This window comes from Gobius niger, assembly GCF_951799975.1.
Source record: "Gobius niger genome assembly, chromosome: 21".
Taxonomy (NCBI): domain Eukaryota; kingdom Metazoa; phylum Chordata; class Actinopteri; order Gobiiformes; family Gobiidae; genus Gobius; species Gobius niger.
In genome coordinates this window covers 11,982,165-12,001,760 of record NC_136872.1, presented here as the reverse complement: position 1 = coordinate 12,001,760, position 19,596 = coordinate 11,982,165, and the positions used below count along the sequence as shown (strand labels likewise).

General features: G+C 42.6%; 1 protein-coding gene across 2 annotated transcripts in view; it reads left to right on the top strand.

The window, feature by feature from the left end:
• Positions 1–19,596, top strand: part of LOC306980852 (regulator of G-protein signaling 12-like) — a 34,050-nt gene that overhangs the window by 8,614 nt on the left and 5,840 nt on the right. For both annotated transcript variants that reach the window (XM_079580361.1, XM_079580362.1), the window contains exons 2-15: positions 7,124–7,145; positions 9,295–9,455; positions 10,495–10,587; positions 10,883–11,026; positions 12,493–12,675; positions 12,764–12,911; positions 13,889–13,986; positions 14,232–14,417; positions 15,201–15,274; positions 15,373–15,499; positions 15,926–16,025; positions 16,130–16,188; positions 16,520–16,628; positions 16,938–17,456. In XM_079580361.1, the coding sequence (XP_079436487.1) occupies positions 7,124–7,145; positions 9,295–9,455; positions 10,495–10,587; positions 10,883–11,026; positions 12,493–12,675; positions 12,764–12,911; positions 13,889–13,986; positions 14,232–14,417; positions 15,201–15,274; positions 15,373–15,499; positions 15,926–16,025; positions 16,130–16,188; positions 16,520–16,628; positions 16,938–17,456 (2,023 nt within the window). The remainder of the gene's footprint in view (positions 1–7,123; positions 7,146–9,294; positions 9,456–10,494; positions 10,588–10,882; positions 11,027–12,492; positions 12,676–12,763; positions 12,912–13,888; positions 13,987–14,231; positions 14,418–15,200; positions 15,275–15,372; positions 15,500–15,925; positions 16,026–16,129; positions 16,189–16,519; positions 16,629–16,937; positions 17,457–19,596) is intronic.

The following is a 19,596-nucleotide window of genomic DNA, read 5'->3' as shown; positions in this document are numbered from 1 at the left end:
AAAATTATGTGAAGGCTGCTCACAAAACCAGTAACTTTGAATTGGTTTACATACAAAGACAAGGGATGCATGAGTAATGTCCACCATATAATCTCTACATTATATGCTTATACGCCAAAAGCATCTTAAAACAACACTTCAAAAACACCTCTACCATCTACAGATATTCTGTTTCAGTTATACTGTAATAATCACACATTTTACATATCACTAAAATACAAAGATATGATAAGCTTACATTATTATTTTAGGCTATTACTCTCCCATAGAGAAAGTTGTTATAATTACAGCTACACTTAGCTCTGTATCACTAATATGATCGACTTCATTACATTTAATTGTTCACTCTGGAGCCCTGCTTATGTAACAGCCCATAATGTGTGCTGCAGCGATTTGCATATTGGTAAGAAAATTCCTGACATTTTCATAAATGTTCATAAATTGGATCCCCCACATTAATGTATCAATTATCGACCACTTCTTATTATGAATGTGTCCATCTTTTCTCTTGAGCTAATATGACCCTGGAATTGTTTGTCTGATGCAGGCACTGTAAAAGCGAAATGATTCCTTAACCTTAAAGGGACTGTACAGAGTTTAAAAATGTTAAAATTAAGTATTTTCCTCACCCTAAATGTTCCAACAATGTCCTCATGTGTAGAATGAGCCCAGACCTGTTCACCACAACTGCCTCTAAAATCCTGCACTGTCACTCAAAAAGGTGTTAATTCGGGTCCGAAGTGCCGTCATGCAAGAGCTTAATATAGAAGCTGCAGTTACACGTATGACCTGAGGTGGCCGTAGTGAGTATAAAATGGCTAACTTGCATCTAGCCCCTTTAAGTTATTCTACAGTGAAGAAACTGAACAAGCAGCACACATGCCCCCTGCAAGGCGTTTATAGATCCTGCATATAACTTAGTGTTTAATTGGTCATTTTAACCAGAAATGATCAAACTTAAGGTCACCCGGGTGCCATCTTGTCCGTTTTGAATTAAAAAAAATCAGTCGCGATGGAAAACCAGGTGACAACCAGGAGGTGACAAACCAGGAGACATAACTCACCTTGACTGCATTCTCTGTGTTGAAAAGAAAAGTCTCTCGTCTAAACATAGGGCTAAAGTTTTAAAATGACCTTCAGTTGTATTCAATGCATTGTACTGTGTGCAGAACATGACATTTCGTTATTATGAAAGCACTGGAACATAGGAAATCTTCGGATAGTGATGAGAGAGTGACCATGAGGAAATGAAAACATCCCTTCCTTCGGAATGTACATGTCTGTCAGTACTACAGTATATCAGCAACAAGTGCCTGTCGACTTGTACACAACTACTTCAGACTATTAAAGTAAAACCACTTTAATCCAGGCGGGATAGAGTCATACCCATCTGCTGTGCTAACTGTTGGAGTCGGGGCAGATTAGCGGTGATCAGGGGGATTAGGAGATGAAACAAAGTGGCAGTGTGTTGATGGCTTCTGTTTGAATGCAAATGACACTGGTCTGTGGAGTCCAATGAGGGCAGCTCTTTGTTTTAGAAGAGATTACACTTGTGAACCACTTGCGCACAAGTCTGGACAATTTCCTCAGCTCATGACTAAACGAAAGCGTCTTACATTACACTCGAGCTGCTCATCAACAGAACTAACAGTTGCAGGCAAATCTCAAAGGCTACAATTAATTAACAAACACAACAACCTCTAGATATTTTGTTCAGATCACCTCAAGTTCAGACCTGTACAGATATTTTCTAAATCCACGTTGAGGTAGTTTGACACTGACAGTTATTATTTCATGAGTCTAATTTAAAATAATAATAAAAAAATTGAAATACATGCATTTGAATTATCATTGAATAGTTGTTGTGTGGGTAGAACACAAATTGGGGATCATTTTTCTGTATTTGATGCACATAAAACTAAACGCTTTAAGTTCTGTTGTTGATCCAGAGGGACTCTCTTTAGCTCCTTCTTAATTGATGTGTGAACGTTACTTTTTCTGAGGACTATGATGTCTGTCTGTAGTTGCCGCCATCAGTCTAGACACAAAGATAATGTAACTATATCTAATTTGTTTACCTCGCTTATTAAGCATCACATAGCTTCACTGACCTCATGAGATCTTTGCTAATCTGCACACTCACTTTCCAACGTTGTCTGACCTCTTGTCTACACTTGACAGTGCTTTGCATAGATTGTCGGAATTTTGCAATTTTCTAAATTATCGCCACACTCTTTGCTTGCTTCGGAAATGCTTGTCTTTCCCATCTTATCAGCTGCCGCACCCTTGCCCTGTCCCTCAGAGGAAGTGCCTCCATGACGGACTCTTTCTCAATGTTATTTTCAGGGAGTAGTTTGTCCTTTGCAGCAGATAGGGGGCTGTGATTATTTTCCGTCATCGCTTCAGATTGCCTGGCAGGGGACTTGACATGCAATTAGTTGTCTTGTGACAGGCGCTTCTTATTGATGCTGGAAAGCCTGTCAAAAAAATGTTACGCAAATTGATTGAATCAATTGGCTCCAGAGTGCATGTGAAAGCTATTCGGCTCTGCATGGTGGGTCATCATAAGAAACCAAAATATGTATTGGCTTGAGGCATATAGGAGCATGGTCTCAACATGCTCATGGATGTGTTCGCCTGAGGTCACAGGTCAAACAGGCCTCCAGGGAGAAGAGGACACGTTTGTCTATCGGCTCCACTGGAGTTACAGCACAAATCAGGTCTAACACAGAATGTGTGCATTTAACCGTAAGCACAGATGCAAAACTGTCCCATTATTTACACTATACTATACTTAGATCATACACAGATGATGGGACAAACAAAAATGTGTTTCATCCCTCAATGTAGAGGTTTACACAGTCAACTGTACAGCCCAGTCCAGGCGACAACTAGAAAACCTCCACTACAATGATGATTTAACATCCAATATTCAAAGTGATAAATCATGTAAAAACTGAATTATATCAAAAGAGAGATGTGTTATGTAATTTAGGCCGTTTGCAAACACATAGACTGACTCCTAAATAATTATTCACTGTAAAAAAGTAATGGTGCTGCAAAAGGAGGATAATAAGTCGAACTAAAAGTGAACAATGACAGTTTTGCCAAGAACAATGGAGCCGTGAAGACGCGAAGAAAGAGAAAGATAAAAGAAAGATGAAAATGTTCTTTTTCGGGCCCAAGTGTGAAAAGAAAACACCAGTTGACACTTTTTCATTAGAGAAGTGAGAGAGGTGGTCTCTACAACAGCAAATAATGAGACTTTAGCCCAGGCCGTGCGCTCGCAAACTTTATTATGATTATACAAAATCCATATGGTTTCAATCCATGCAGCTTTTCCCTTGTAGAAACTCTGGAGAAGCCAAGTGGAAACAAAAGGGGAACAGTGTGGTTTGGGGTAATGGATGGGGGTTAATCATCTGATTCCTTCATACCGCTGTGGCATATGCTGTATATTGTCAAGGGGGTTGTCATAGCAACAGCTGTAGAGTAAGGAAATCTTTCTTCCTTCTGTCCCCCTCCTCTCCCTGTCTCTTCCCTTCAGATCTCTCTTTCCTTCCTTCGCTCCAACTTGTACAGACATGGTTTGTGGAGTTTTGGGTGGGGAATGCTCAGGTATGCATCAGCACACACACATACACACATATTTGCCCTGTGCGCTGCGGCTGGAGCAGTCAAGGGAACAATGAGTCTCAAAAAGAGACTTTCCTTCAAAAGGACGTGGAACTTCAAGTCTGTGAGTAAACTCTGGCCTGTTGGCTCAGTGTCTGCGAGGCAGGAACTCCTTTTGTTCAGTCAGCTGCTCTTCCCATCGTTCTCCGTCTTTGTGTCTGTCTCGCTCTCAGCTGTTTGGACTGGAGGCACCGGGTCCTCTCTGTTTGTGGAGATTTGGGTTGTGCGGATGTTTGGCGGAGTCTTTCTAATCTACCTGAGTGGACCTACAGGGTGTAGTCGGCGTGAGTTTGGTGGAGCAAACACGTGTCCACACAGGCCTAAAGGCTAAAAGAGTGTGCTTTAAATAATGGATGTGGTGTTGATAGTGTGAATAGGTGACATTAACATTATCAGTGGTTACTTCTGTTGACGCTGTGCAGTATGGTGCTTTTGTGGTATTGCCTTACGTTGGTTGTGATGTCATTGGTGTCTTCAGACTGTGGGGGCTGAACTGATTAGAAATACTTGTTGCAACTTGAATTATGATCCACTTTGTCTTCGATAACAAAACCACAGCATTAATAGTTACGGCAAAGCTCCATGTTAGAGATGAAGCGCTGGTGTTGCTATACTGTATACCTCCCATGTGGAGCAGCTCGTCACCCCGGGGGGGCCACCAGAGGAAGTCCCTGTGTGGACAAGAGGTGACGCTGGGCCTGGCTCATCTCTGCAGCTCATTGTGCGGGGCCGAATGTGAGGAAGTCATTACGAGTGTGTGTGTGTGTGTGGTCTTCAACACACACTGGCCGCTACTGTGTTAACCACTGACCAGGTACATCCAGCTAATGATGTCGTTACACTGAGCTGGACCTGCACTTGCCTTTCGCTTGCACGCTTTCTGTTTCTGTTTTGATCATTTTTTGTATTTTAGCCTGTAATCAGTTGCATTCAAGGCTTTGCAGGTGTTAATTTCAGATGAAGGGCAGGAGTCTATTATAAGTCGATTCACTGTTATTGAGGAAAATGGCCAAACTCAAAATCCACATTACATTGGAATTGGGCCCATAAATATTAATATTGTGGCTCCAAGTCCTTTCAACTGACAATCACGCTTTTGTGATTTAATTATGCCGAGAGTTTTTTCTTTTTACTTTTTCATTTTGTCCTGACAGAAGACATTGAACTCTGTCCCAGTGCCACGTGGATTGGCTTAGTAATTATATTAACCATAAACCAGGTCAAAACATCTGCAGTGTGACCCGAGATTGCTGGCCTTATGCCTCCTCTTCCATAATGAACTATAAATGATTTGTGACAATGCTGCGACGTTACATTATATTAATGGTGGTTACACAATAGCATATGTGTCAGCCGCATACTTCTTTGCAACATTCATTGACTGAACATTCCTGCTTTTGCTCACCCTACGTTGTGTAAGCCTAGCATTTCCAAAGTGCACCACTTGATATAATTGCTGTTATCAAGCTTCTATTATTACTTATTATAACATTCTGTCTGAAAAGCTCCTGTTTATGCATGAGCCGGTGTCACACTCTACAATGTGAAGCATGGCCTGCCCAATATTCAACAGTCTGGTGTGTTTTTTAAGTTTGTGGTGGATCTGTTTTTAGACCTGAAAGGACCGGCGCGCGGAGTCCTCCCCAGCCCTCATTATTGTACACAGGCGGGTCGGCCACCTCACAGGGCCCACGGCTGGGTGGGTGTTCACTCTGTGGAGTTGTAAGGAGCCAGCGGCAGACGATTAGTGGTCAGCGTCTGATACAGCTTTACATGTGGTGACTCCTAAAATGGAACAAAGTGGCACGGCAACGGTGCGCATGACTCCTGGCAAATGCACAGTGGCGGGATCATGGGGCGCAAATGATTAATGCCACTTCATATTTATTTTAGTTGTTTGGATAAAGGTATATTGTCGCCTAACATGAAGCGCTGCATGATGTGTGAAAGATGGCAATATCCGGTAACTGTCTTAAAGCAGTACTAAGTAACTTGTTTACCTTAATAAACCCTTTCCGTAGTCCAATTTCGGGGTAATACAAGTGTTGATGGGATGATTGATGGGGTCTTTCATCTCCCCTGATGTCTCTGGCCAGAAGACCACAATTGCAACTTCGCTGCCTACAGGTCGGAGCACCAATGCACACTAATGGAATCACGAAGAAGAAGCTAACAGACTAACGGGCAAAGCTAACTGCAGGCTCACGCCACTTAAACAGTATTTACAGCCAAGTTTGAGTGAAAAAAAATATCTCCATTGTGTAATTGGATGTACAATATCCCTCTCTGCCTTTGTCTTTTCTGTCAGCGTTGTATTTACTCTCACGGTCGATTAATTTGTAAAATAACGCAACATGCTACGACAACTGCAGTGGCGCTTATGGTCTCTCGGGGCATGACTTACTTAGTACTGCTTTAAATATTGAATCACAATATTATTGAGTTTTTCACTGCACCATTTTACACGAAAATCTGTGGCATCTTTTTTTTAGTGCCACTAATGATAAATACATCTAATCCAATCACAGCTACTGACCAGACCTAGAAAATATACTGCTGTTTTGCTCAATTCTTCCGACAGCCTTCCTCCTCGCTAAATCATTTAGAGCCCTCATTAATTCTTAGAGAAAGAACTACCAAAATAAAATTCTATTCTGGACATAATCTGTTCTCTGGATATAAATCCTCCAACGCAGTTTTATCAAGTGTTAGTGTCGGAATTCTCCTCCTCCATTTGAATCTATTCACAAAGGCTTTGCATGCCGCCTGGTAGATATTTTTATGTCTCATTTGTTCAGAGAATAAGGATCTAATAATGTTGATGCATCCTGTAGTGAAACAGGCTTCGACTACAATCTGACCTTGTTTTGATTTTAGTGTCGCTCTTTGGAAATTTGGTAAAAGCTATTTTAATCTGTAGTCAGTCCTTGTCTAGCTTCCCTTGTTTAGTCCTCACATGAACTGTTGTGGTGGTTCCTTGAAGAATTGTCACTTCGGATCCAAAAAGGTTGCAGAGCTTTGCTGCAGGTCTACGCCACAACATTCCCAAAATACATGCGGCAGGATTAGCACGTCAAAAGCAGGCCATTGCCCATGATGGCTTCTCAAGTGCCCCGTCCCAAACAGTCCCAGCCTGGTCTTTTGGACGCTGCTCAGGGTGTAGTCAAGAGGGGGGAGGGGGTGGGGTCGGGCTGCAGAGGTGTGAACAGCTGTGTGCGTGGTAAAAAAGAAAAGGGGAGAGGTCCCACCCACTCCCACAAATTAATGACCCCCCCACCCCCTGAACGGCCCTGCTCCCGGTACGACACCACTGTATGAGCGAACGACAAAGGCACACAGTGCGGCCGGTGGGATGCCTGAAGAGACGCTGCTCCAGAGCCAGGCTTTTTTAACTGTGCGAGGTCATGAGGGCAGCTTCTCACTCATGTCTCTCTTTGTTCTCTTTCAGTCCGCTGCGTCTTCAGATGGTGGTGAGTGCAATCTTTTTTTTTTTTTTTCAAGCTTTCTCATGTCAAAAACACAATCTTACACTGAACTCCGAAAGTGTGCGTACTTTTACCTCAGGTGATTCATTGATCTGATTTTTTTAGAGATATTTCTTTCTACTTACCTAAACTATAGCCAATAGTCAAAAGAAAGCTTTGGGGGATTTGGTAAACTCACACTTGTTTTAACCATTTTGTCCCACACAAATGCCAAAACCACAATGACAATATGAAAGTGCCTAGACGCCTACATTGCAAAATTGTCTATATTGTCTTGCATACTGTTATTTTGCTCGCTCGCTGTTTCTTCTGAGCTTCTTCTGGTGGTTTTCGGGTCCCTCTGCACTGACACAAACCAATTTCATTCACATTTTTATGTCGGCCCAACATAGAATTTCTGGAGACACCAGTTCTATTTTAGACTGTTGAGTCCTAATTTAGGCTCTGGGATAGTCCTGGTTTAAGACAAATATTTTCTTAGGTGGTACTTGATGTGAAATGTTTGCGAACCACTGGTCTAAATCAAATAGAAGAAAACGCATGTGAATTGACCAAGTGTTACTTTGGCCACCCCGTACCCACCAAGAATTAACTATGGCTTGATAAGTTATTTAAATATCTTCACAGGCTGGGACAAAGTTAGTAAAACATTGTATTTTCTTTACACTTGAATTTTGTGCGCCATCCTCATTTTAATTCCAGGATAACGCAGCAAAATGTATCCTTAACAAAAGCTGTTTGCTGAGCTTGTTTCACTCCGCAGTCTGTTAGTTTGCACGCTGTCTGCCGGCCTCCCCCCCTTTTAAGCGGCAGTGTTTGCTAAGAGGGTCACCACCACCGCAACTACTGCTGCTGTTTCCGCGACTTTGTGCGTGTGGGCCTGACAGACAGGGCTGTGTGCTTTGTAGAGCCATCTCATTAACTGGGCAGCACACAATGTGGTCAACACAACAGCTCAAAGAAGCCACGGTTTTAATACGCTAAAGCCAGTCCAAATAAAGATAGCAACCAGTGCCTGAATACTGATGTGAGGGAAAACTCATGAATATCACAATTTTTCAATTCAGTGCCATTTCAAGATGGCACTAAAATTTAAAAATGATTGTTTACCCTCTATTCCCTGATAGAAATATGAGTACAAAAGTATAAAACTAAACGCAAGGTATCTGGGATTATGTATTTTGTTTGTTTTTAATCCAATTTTTGTCACGGACTTCCAAATTTAGTTCTACATGGGATTTGTTTTGGTCAAAATTGTGTGTAGATTTAATTTTGAAGCCATTTGCTCTATATAGGCTTTATGACTGTTACTGAATGGCCCAAATATTGTCTCATGTCTTGCAGCCCTAGCATAATAAAATTCCTCCATGGCCACTACAGCAATGCTCATAATCTATAGTAAAAGGTCATACTGCGGCCAAGTGGCGATGTCAAACACGGTTTACGGTCCCATTATTGCAACACATTCGTCTTCCATACCATCGCATTACTGTAGTGCCCCAGCTCGCTATTCACTAACAGCTCTTTTCTGAGGTTAGCCATTAACACTCTTAGCAGAAAGACACCACTGAGATCCTTTTGTTTCTTGTTTTCTGGCACTCGTGGTGTTGCCGGGCCACAGTCCTACAGTGGCCATCTGTTGCTGTGATTGCAGGTACAGAGAGGATCCACACCACAGTAGTGCTCATATAGGGGTTTCCTTTGAGACTTGCGTAGTATTTTAGTGATGCGTATTCCTCCCTGTAGAAGCCTCAGTCTGCGCTTTGAACTTGGTTAAGAAGTCTTCCCATAAGCCCTTGAACGTCTTGTATTTTCTCTGCCCAAAACACAATTTATGTTGTGTTTGTAAAGAAAATAAATTGACTCCTTCCTTCACTATAGTAAAAATCCATTTTGAATTTTCTTCTAATTTGGATTGAAACGTAAATGAGCAGCTGGCTCTGTTATATTAATACATGTACTTTTAGATTGTCCTGATAGGGAGGTCTCTCCACAAAGTGTGTTTCTGCTTCTTTAGTTTACCAAAAGTAGCATTAATATTCAAAGATACACTCTCTAGAGGTGGTTCCCTCCGGCACAAATTACCCTTTCACTTCAAAGCCCCTAACCTTTGGCTTTGCCCTCTTTCCTGCAGATTACGGTGGGGTCCAGTTGCAGGGATGCTGCAGTCAGAGCAGCCTGAACAGTAATGGCAGTCTTCCAGGCGCAGGAAGTCACCAAGAGCAGCGCGTGGCCAGCTGGGCCACCTGCTTCGAACGCCTCCTCCAAGACCCAGTTGGTGTGCGATATTTTTCGGTAAGTCTATTGAGAAATCAGTTTCTAAAACGGATCTCAGAACAATATAACGTTTGTGAAGGCAAACGGCGTAACATTTCACCTTTTAAACAGAATACGTTCATAATCATTTATTTTATCACAGATTTTTTTTAATTGTTGAAAAAAAAAAGAAAATTGCCAAGGAAACTGAGTTTGCTGTAAACGGCAGACGGCATCTCTCCTCAGACCTGACTATAACTTTACTGGCAGCGGGACGTCGCCTGCTCATCTCTATGGAGATGTTGACTAAAGGCGACCATATATAAGATTTTAGAAGGCCTCATCCAAATGCGCAGGTCTTAAAGGGATATTTCAGGATTTTTGACATAGGGCCTCATTTCCTAGTTATCCAGTGTGAATGACAGGTTTTGTTGTCATTCTTTTTACGCACATTACCCGACAAAGTGCGAGTGAGTCAAGTTACTAGTTAGATGACTACGGGGGCAAATTATTCTACTGTGTACAATAAGAAATATTTTCAGTTGCTTTTAAATCGCAGCAATGGCCTTCCACAAAGCAAATCACTTAATTTGAACATTGAAATCTGTTTGATACTGCAATGAAGTGTAACGTTCAGAGCTCAGAAAGCAAAGCAATTTTCCATCAAAACAACTCCAAAAGGTCAATGTCGTTTGGAACCAGAATCGGTTGCGAATAAACGGGAGATGAATGCGAGCACACTATTTGATGTATTACTCAACAACATGTGAATAATTGGGCGAGGCTAAAGTACAGCTTCAGTTTTCATTACTAAGCCCAAGCAAAATGTAAAAAGTGGGCGCCTCCTACATAAAAGATGTCTTTCAATTTGGCCCACAACACCTTTTGAAAGCATCACCATTAACTTCTTACACGGCCACCTTCCTCCTCACCTACTCTCTAGCACTGATCAGCTGTAGCCCACGCGTTCTTCCGCCTACGCGTTGACAAATCGGCCGTACTGTACACCCATTCTCTCTTCAAGAGCTAAATTGAAAACGTTCTCCTTGGAAACTAACTTTTGTATGTCTCCCTACAGGAATTCCTCAAGAAAGAGTTCAGTGAGGAGAATATCTTGTTCTGGCAGGCCTGTGAATACTTCAGTCATGTCCCTGCAACAGATAAAAAGCAGGTGAGAGGATAGTTAAGGGGTTTAGTCGGTGATTTAGAGCCGTTTTGTACGCTGTGATAAAATGTTGAATCATCGGCACTTGTCACTGGCTGAGAAATGCACTACTCATCTCTTGTAAATCCAAGTTGTTATCCTTTTTTTTTTAGCTTGACTATTCGAGTCGGCACATGGTTGTTTTAAGTTTTGCAAATTCTTCCACATACTACTGTTCTACACAAAATAGATGATAAATATGGGGGAAGGACTAAAAATCTGCAGGTGTTATAATTTCTTGCTGAAACAAATGTTCTTGCAGTTGTCCCAGAAAGCGGGCGAGATCTACAACAGCTTCCTGTCCAGCAAGGCCTCGATGCCGGTCAACATCGACAGTCAGGCGCAGCTGGCAGACGATGTCCTCACCTCGCCACAGCCGGCCATGTTCAAAACACAACAGCTTCAGGTATCTATTTATAGTTTCCTCTCTTTGAAAAGCATCTCACATTGTTGCTTTGTAAGTTTGTTACTAAACAGAACCTGAACCTTCATCAAAGGTTTTGACTTGTTCTATCAGTCTAAACTACTGATAGAGGAAACAGGGCAGGAAACTATGTGGAGTTTTTATTATAAGCAGTATTGTATTGAAATGTTTCATCTTTCTCTTAGTTATTGACCCATTTAAAAAGATTTCACATTTTAAAGCAGTACTAAGTAACCTGTTTGTCTTAATAAATCCTTTTCGTATTCCCTCTGTGGGTAATAGAAGTGTTAATGGGATGATTGGGGGGTCTTTCATCTCCCCTGGTGTCTCTGTCCAGACAACCACAATTGCAACTTTTTTTGCAACAAAAAAATTATCTCCATTGTGTAATTTGACGTACAATATCCCTCTTCCCCTTTGTCTTTTCTGTCAGCGTAGTATTTACTCTCACGGACAATTAATGAGTAAAAAACCGCAACATGCTACGACACCTGCAGTGGCGCTTATGGCCTCTAGGGGCATGAGTTACTTAGTACTACGTTAAATGCGTTAACGCTAATTTCTTTATGATTGCCAGGGATGCCAAGTATCAGTGGAAATACCCGCCCCCAACAAACTCAAAAAACAAACAAAAAAAACCTTGAAAAGCATAATTTCAAATGCATTTTCCTTGTACAGAGCCTCTGCACTCTATCCATGATCCAGACTCACCCCGTCTTCACTCTTACAGAATTTTATTTGAGGGAATTGCCTATCAAAATAGTGATTTATAATAACAATTAAGTTAAAAATAGCAATCATTTCCATGGAAAGCTGCACAACCAAAACCGAGGATGGTTTTATTTTACTTTTTCTTGTCAGGGGTAAAACTTCAAAAGCCTCTCAATACAGTGGGAATGCCTGACCTGACCTGACAGTCATCACCCCTGGCGAAATCAGTCAAATCAGTGCAAAAAACTCATGGTCTGTTTACGTCGTCTTTGCCCTCGCTTCAAAGCGATGCATTTCCGACATCTCTCCCCGTGTGTTTGTGAGTCGAGTTGCGTTGTTGGACTTTTGATCAGCATTAGCGCTCCAGATCAAGCCGTGTTTCATGCTCTGTGTGGGATTCTCCTTGCAGTGGGGGGGCTCGTTCTCGTCAGTCGCTTAGCACGTCGAGCATATTGCCGTTTTTCGGGTGGCCATCTGGGTTTGTTTACGAAAAGGGCTTTGAGGCTTCACCGCGGACATAAACACAAACTGGCACACACCCACTCACTGCCATGCACCGACTCAAACATGCTTTTAGAGTGTGTATTTTCTAAAGCATTTGTTACAGCGGTAACTGTCTCCACACCTGTCATAACACCAGATGTAGCCATGTTGACACCAGTTTCCCGCTCATCCCTGTAATACCTACCTCCACCATCTTTTACCATAACTGACGCGTTATTTGTTTTTGCCCGCAGATATTTAACCTGATGAAGTTTGACAGCTACTCGCGCTTCCTCAAGTCTTCCCTGTACCAAGAATGCTTACGATCCGAAATGGATGGTCTTCCTTTACCGGACCCCTACCAAATTCCCTGCAGTCCTGCACCCTCCAAGCACAGCGCCAGCTCCGACCGCTCCACTATTTCCACTCCCAAAAAGGTGCTTGGCCAAGTCAGCGCTTTGACAGTGCCAAATCGACTGTTGAGAGATATTCGGAAGTCAATAATCGTTTGTTTTTCTCATGCAGGATGGCAGAAAGCAGAGGTCTGGGAGGTCACTAAACGAGGACAGCAACGAAAGTGCAGACAAAAAGCGTGGGATTTTCTTCTCATGGTCACGGAATAGGAGTTTTGGGAAGGGTCCAAAGAAGAAGGACATTGGAGAAATTAACCTTGGTCAGTGTCTTGCAAATGATACAGAATGTTGTTTTTTTTCATATGCCCTTGGGTAAGAAGCAAAACATACAGAAGCAGCTGTCAGATACAACCCAGACACATTTTACCAGCTTTAATTATGGTCAGTCTCTTGCTCTCTAGGGCTGCACATTACGACAAAACATGCATTATTCGATACTGCAGTGTTGATATTCCAGTTATATTTCACTAAGATCTGCAACCTTTTAAATTAAACGAACTACAATTTATTTTTATTAGCAGACATCAAAGCCAACTGAATTTGATTGAGATCATGTAGATAGTAAGTATCCTTGATCATTAGAAGGATATACAGGCATACAGTTTTTTATGGTGATTATATTTTATTTAGTTGTGATTAGCATTTGCCGCAGCATTGATTAAAGCAGAACTAAGTAACTTGTTTACCTTTCATCAATCCTTCTTGTAGTCCCTCTGGAGGAAGTGCAAGTGTTGATGGGATTATTGGGGGGTCTTTCATCTCCCCCTGGTGTCTCTGGCCAGAAAACCACAATTGCAACTTTCCTGCCTCCGGGTCGGGGCCACCAATACACACTAGTGGAATCACGAAGAAGAAGCTAACAGGGCCTAGCGCCACTTGAACAGTATTTATAGCCAAGTTTGAGTGAAAAAAAAAAAATTCATGGTGTAATTGGATGTACAATATCCCTGTCTGCCTTTGTTTTTTCTGTCAGTGTAGTATTTACTCTCTATAATTAATGGGTAAAAAACGCAACATGCTATGACACCTGCAGTGGCGCTTATGGCCTCTAGGGGCATGAGTTACTTAGTTCTGCAATGTCAAAAGATCCATTGTTGCATTAATTTTTCTCTAAGATCTAGTATTCTTGATGATGGGAGAGCGTGATGAATGAATAAAGTTTACAGGTTTACTTATTCCCATCCAAGCTCAAAGAGTTTTTTTTTTCCTTCTTTCTTTTCAACTGTGCCTTTGTTAGACCACTGGGGAAGCAACGGCCGGAGAGAGTCCCAGGGATCCCTGTCTTCTGGTACAAGCTTGGAGATGGCCACTTCCTGCTCGACCGGCAAGCTTGAAGTAAGATATCTCTAGTTGGATCGCCATGGCAACTGACTGGTGAACCCTTCGTTATAAGACACAGTTCTTTTTATATATTTATTTGTCTTTGGTGCGCCCACTCATTTTTGTTTATAGCATACAGTGGTTACACAGGAGCCAGGGAAAACTAGACGCAATTACAGCTCGAACCTCAAAAGCTGCTGCCCACTCTCTTTCATCCACCTTTCCCCTCACCTTTGTGTTTTATTACCTTGCTGCTGTAGTCGGAGAACCGTCACTCCGTGTGGGAACGATCGCCCCGGCAGTGCAGCGTGATGCTTCCCGATGGGTCCAGTTCATCCATCACCCTTCGAGCTGGCGCCTCCATACGGGACGTCCTGCAAGATCTCTGTCAAAACATTCGTGTCAACATCGCGGCCGTGGATCTCTTCCTCGTGGGAGGAGAGAAGGTGAGAGAGTCAGAGAGATGCAACCTGTTACTGTGGCGTGCTCTGTGAGAATGGCAAAGAAACCTTCAGTCAAAGATTATACGGTGTTATTGACATGTCCTTCCACCCAAAGGATTACAGATTTTTCAAATGAAAAATATTATTTATTTAGAGCTTTTTTCAACAAACAAGGTTATTTCCTTATTAAAACATATTTGGAGTTGTGTTTTGAGCCTTTTGAAATTCGATGCAGGAAGAGTGCCTTCGTATTTCATTTCTGTTACAGCTCCAACTTACTTTAGAGGGAACAAACTTTTGAAAATGGTTAAGACCTCAACAAAAGTCGGTTTTGGAAATCTTTGGGTTACACTTATCATACAATAAGTCATGCAGCTGTTTGTCAGGACATGTATATCGTGTATACTTTGTATATTCAGCGTTTCACTAATCTTATACCGTGTTTATTTTTTATTTTATTTTGCTTGTCCTTAGAGACAGAGATATTAATTTTATAACCAGTCCTGTTACATGTTGCACAATTGCACTGGGGGAAAAAATGTTTGTGAATGTACCTTCATTGACAATGGCAATAGAACCTATTCTGATTTTGATTCCGATAAAAAGCTTCTCGCATCCCTAATGTATAGGTTTCTTGTATGATTAACTTGATTAACATTTGTTTTGTCAACACTGTTTTTTTGTATTAACTAAAACTAAAGTAAAGCTTGTTAATTGAAGTTAGAGCTTTTTCTTGCATTGTTTGTCTCCATGTGCCTAATCTTGTATCTTCTTCTTCTCCCTCAGCCTCTAGTTTTAGACCAGGACTGCATGACCCTCAGCTCCAGAGACCTGCGAATGGAAAAGCGGACATTATTTAGGTATTTTTCGTCTTTCAGACATGATGTCACAACTCCAGCTAACCCCAATTTGTCCCTTTAATCTTGTGTTTGTTTTTGCTCTGCGTCTTTGTTCTTAGATTGGACCTAGTTCCCATAAACCGCTCCGTGGGGTTGAAGGCCAAACCCACCAAGCCCGTCACTGAGGTCCTGCGTCCAGTGGTGGCTAAGTACGGGCTCCACCTCAACGAACTTGTGGCCAAAATAGTAAGTCTTTCCCCAGTGGCTTGTAATGCCATAATCTTTTCTGAAGCACCAAACGTATCCAGGGAGCACAGTGTGCTGTGTGTGACAGTGGCTCAGGGCGGGGTGTAGTGGTTAAAGTTTGGGAGGCGACCGCATCCTTTTCCATCTCTGCACAGTGGTTAGCACACTGACTCAACCCAGCCTCAGAAAACACTGCAGCAGGCTATAATTATGGATGACGACACTCTTCAAACATGCCCACTTTTTACTCCTTCCCCTCAATCCTTGCCAGATGATATTTTAGTCCTGCGGCTTTCTAGGGATTATAACTATGGTCTAAACTAGTACAGCCAGACGAAAGATTTTTGAAGGATTACAGTCAAAATAACATTGTATGATAAAGGAATGTTTATTTTTTGACTGTATACAAAACGTGTGTTCTTTCAGAGTGGAGAATCTGAGCCTTTGGATCTGGGTGCACCCATTTCAAGCCTTGATGGTTTGCGTATTGTTTTGGAGCGAGCGGACCCAGCAGCCTCAGGGAAAGGTACATGCTACGCAGACATGCTACTAATACTCCCCTAAGTTAAGTCTTTGCTCCCGTCTTATCTATTTCTAAACCTAATTAATCTTCCTGCCTTCCTCTTGCAGATAAATCCAAGTCATCTTCTCTCAAGGGCCACCCTCCCACCAGGAGCCTTTCTGCTACTGTAAGTACCCTGCAGCTTATATGAAATAGGTTTCTTCTAATCTCAGGTGTTCTTTTCTCTTTGCCTTTCTGCTTATGCAATAATATTATTTTACAGCTGCTGTTTATCTTTTTAACATTTGGTAAAGCTTTGGTTGGTGTGTGTTTCTTGTTATCTTAGATCTCACGTTGTGCATTTCCTCTTACACTGGTTTATTCCTACTCATAGACAGATGGACCAGGTTCATCTTAAGACACTCGTGTCTCTCTGCTCAGTAGGGTGCATGACAGCTCATTCTCCACCCCGTCCCTCCATCCCCTAACAGAGTGCATTGTGATTGTTGCATCTGCAGGGAGATGAGAGGTCAACACCAAAGGACTTTGCTTTGAGAGCTGGACCTGACTCAGGACTTCCAGGGGAAAAGAGAAAACAGAAAAAGATTAATATAGATGAAGCTGAAGGTAAATTTCACTTTTTCATTTTCTCTTGGTGGATTTTGTAGCCTTGCTTTTCTGTGTGACTAACCGGAATCATTTTGTAGCTTCACTGTTTTCTCGCTGCATGAAAACTATCTAATTGCTTCCTTTTGGGTGCACATCTGTTTGATTGTGTCCTCACATGCCACGCACTTCACATAACAGCATCTAAATGATTCCCCCTCACAGCTAGGGTCAGCTAAACTCAGGTCTAATTTTAGAAAGCAAAGTTAATCTCTGTGCGAAATGCTTTTACCCAAATCGAAATGCAATCCCTCTTTTGATGTGTCGCAGAATTCTTCGAGCTGCTAAGCCGCGCTCAGAGCTCTCGAGCCAACGACCAGCGCGGCCTCCTGAGTAAAGAGGACCTGGTGCTGCCCGACTTCCTGCGCCTCGGCCCCGCTCACTCCGACCTGTCCTGCTCCACCCCGGAGTCCGTCAAGCCGCTCCGGGAGAACGGCCTCACCACGCGCGCCCCGCTCTCCTCCCGCTCCGAGAGCCTGGACTCCTCCCTCAGCTCCGGCGCCAACGGGCTCTCCCGGCGGTGCCTGATGCCCCCGCGCCACACGTTCGGCACGCACCTCTCCCCGATCCAGCGGCCCTCGGACTTGCGGCCGGGCCTGCGCACCGTGGAGGAGGACGGGCCGGCGGACCTGACCCTGGTGGGAGAGGGCGACATCAGCAGCCCCAATAGCACCCTGCTGCCCCCCTCCCCGTTCGCCACGACGTCCTTCAGCTCCAGTCTCCCGGAGGCCAACTTCACCCCTCCCCCGCCCTGCTCCCAGTCCGACGCAGAGGGAAAAGCCACTTCAGGTACCACAGCGGTGTAAACAAACTGTTGCGTGTGCTGCATGCGTGTAAATCCTCAACTCTGACCGATGCACTTTAAAAGAAAAAAAAGAAAAAAACACACACAGTATCATGACTGCTCCTATTGTTTGTTTTATATAGAAACGCATGAGTGTGACCATTTACGTAAAATACTACTGACTTGTGAATAGTGACATGTATATTCTGTTCAGTGAAAATGTGGAATGGTTTTTTTGAGCAACAGAACGAAAAAAAAAAGGAATTGGCTGTATGAATAATGCAATACATTTGTCAGTGAGGTTATGAATGTTTTAGCATTTTTGAAAAAGATTTATACTTTAAGCTGTTGTGCTGTTGCTTAAACATTATGATGAGGCCCGAATCTACAAAACAAACGCACAAAACCGAGAAAATGTCAGCCTGTTGGATCTGAACAGACTCTCAGAACATTTGCTGTACTCCTCTCCATCCCACCTCCTCCTTCTCTGGTTAAGTGCAATTCAGCAATGTCACAACACTATTAAAACGATGTCAGCTGCTCGCCGCAATTCGAGCAGCAAGCGGGCGCAAAAAAAAATAATTAGTCATTTACGGACAAGTGCCACGTAGTGCTGCTGACATTGTTGAATTGCCTGTCATGCTCTATCTGAGTGATTCACCCTCTCTGTAGATGCCTGTTATAGATAATCATCACTGCCAATGATCTCTGTACCTGTGACTGAGTAGATCTAATAAATGTTAGAATCTGAAATTACTCTCGTCTGTCTTTTTACACATTTTTTGATCATCTTTCCACTTCGAATCCATGATGAGCCTCCGCAAGGCCTTCTCCATCTCTCTCCACTATCGGATGTCTTGTTTTGTCTTGTGGCTTCGTGCTCCCTCCTCCTCGGCTCCCACTCGTTTGTACTTTTCTGTGTTAAGCGCTTGTTACAGGGTGTGCTTCTGCTGCTGCTGCTACTGCTGCTGGCTGTGGGTTTGTTTAATCGTCCTCTTTGGCGCTCTCGCGGGCTGCGTGCTTTTATAATGGTGTTTTCTGCGCTGTTGGTTGGAGCTGCGGTGCGTCACTGGAGATATCTGTCTAGCGTTACTGTCGGATTCTTCCTTTGGGTTATTGCTGTCTGTTGCGTGCGTCCATGTTTCCATATGTTTAGGGTAAATGGTGAAAGAGATTCCTATTTTCATTGTGTGTGAATTGTGAATTGTGAATTGTGATCAATGCCTTCAAATACCTGGAGAGGCGTGTGCTTGACATCCATCAATTCATCAGCCCATCCCGTACTGAGCCTCCCCATTGGTGACTACTTTCTGCTTACTTAGACAGATCTGGGAGTTCTCCAAGGTAATTTTATAGGAATTCTTATGCTTCAGTGTTTTAGGTGTCCTTTAGAAGCATTTAGATCAATGCTAGGTGTAATTATATTCCTCAAAATGATCTTTGAGGCCAGAAACTATATGTTTGTACCCTGGCCTGATGTTGCCTACCCCTACTATATATATTTCACTTGTCTGAACAACCTCTCAACTGTAAAGGGTCACAAGTCTGTATAATGACAAGGCTCCATCAGGAAAAATAAAATAAATCTATGCTGCACCCATGTAAAAGCTTAAGTACAAAGTAGAGCTGCACATTGTACTGCCAGATTATTGTTGTTGCTCTAATATATTGCAGAATAACAGAGGCTTCAAATCTGACTGTGATTTTACTGGCTTCTCTCCAACTAAGCCCCAAACAAGAATGAATGGCAAAAGTTCTGTTTTAGCGACCATTTCCAAACAGTAAGGTCAATCTGGCCTAATTATAGTCCTGATTATACCTCTTAACCGAGCACATTTTCTCCAGTTTGGCTTTACCCAAATCTAAAAGCTTCTCGGAAAAAAAAAGTCAGAGACAAAGACAAAAAAGTTCAGGGCTGCAGAGAACGTTCATGTTTTGAAGAGCAGGCTCAAGACCCGCCTTTTTAGCTTAGCTTTTAACTGATATCTATTTATTTAGCCCTAATATATAGTTATATATGTATGGGAGGGTGTGCCAGGCGTATTGTTTTAAATGTTGTAATCTGTAAAGCACTGTGTGATACCTTTCAGTATGATTGAGGGGAAAAAGTGAAGAAAAAAAAAAGCGCGATGAAAGTTCTACAAG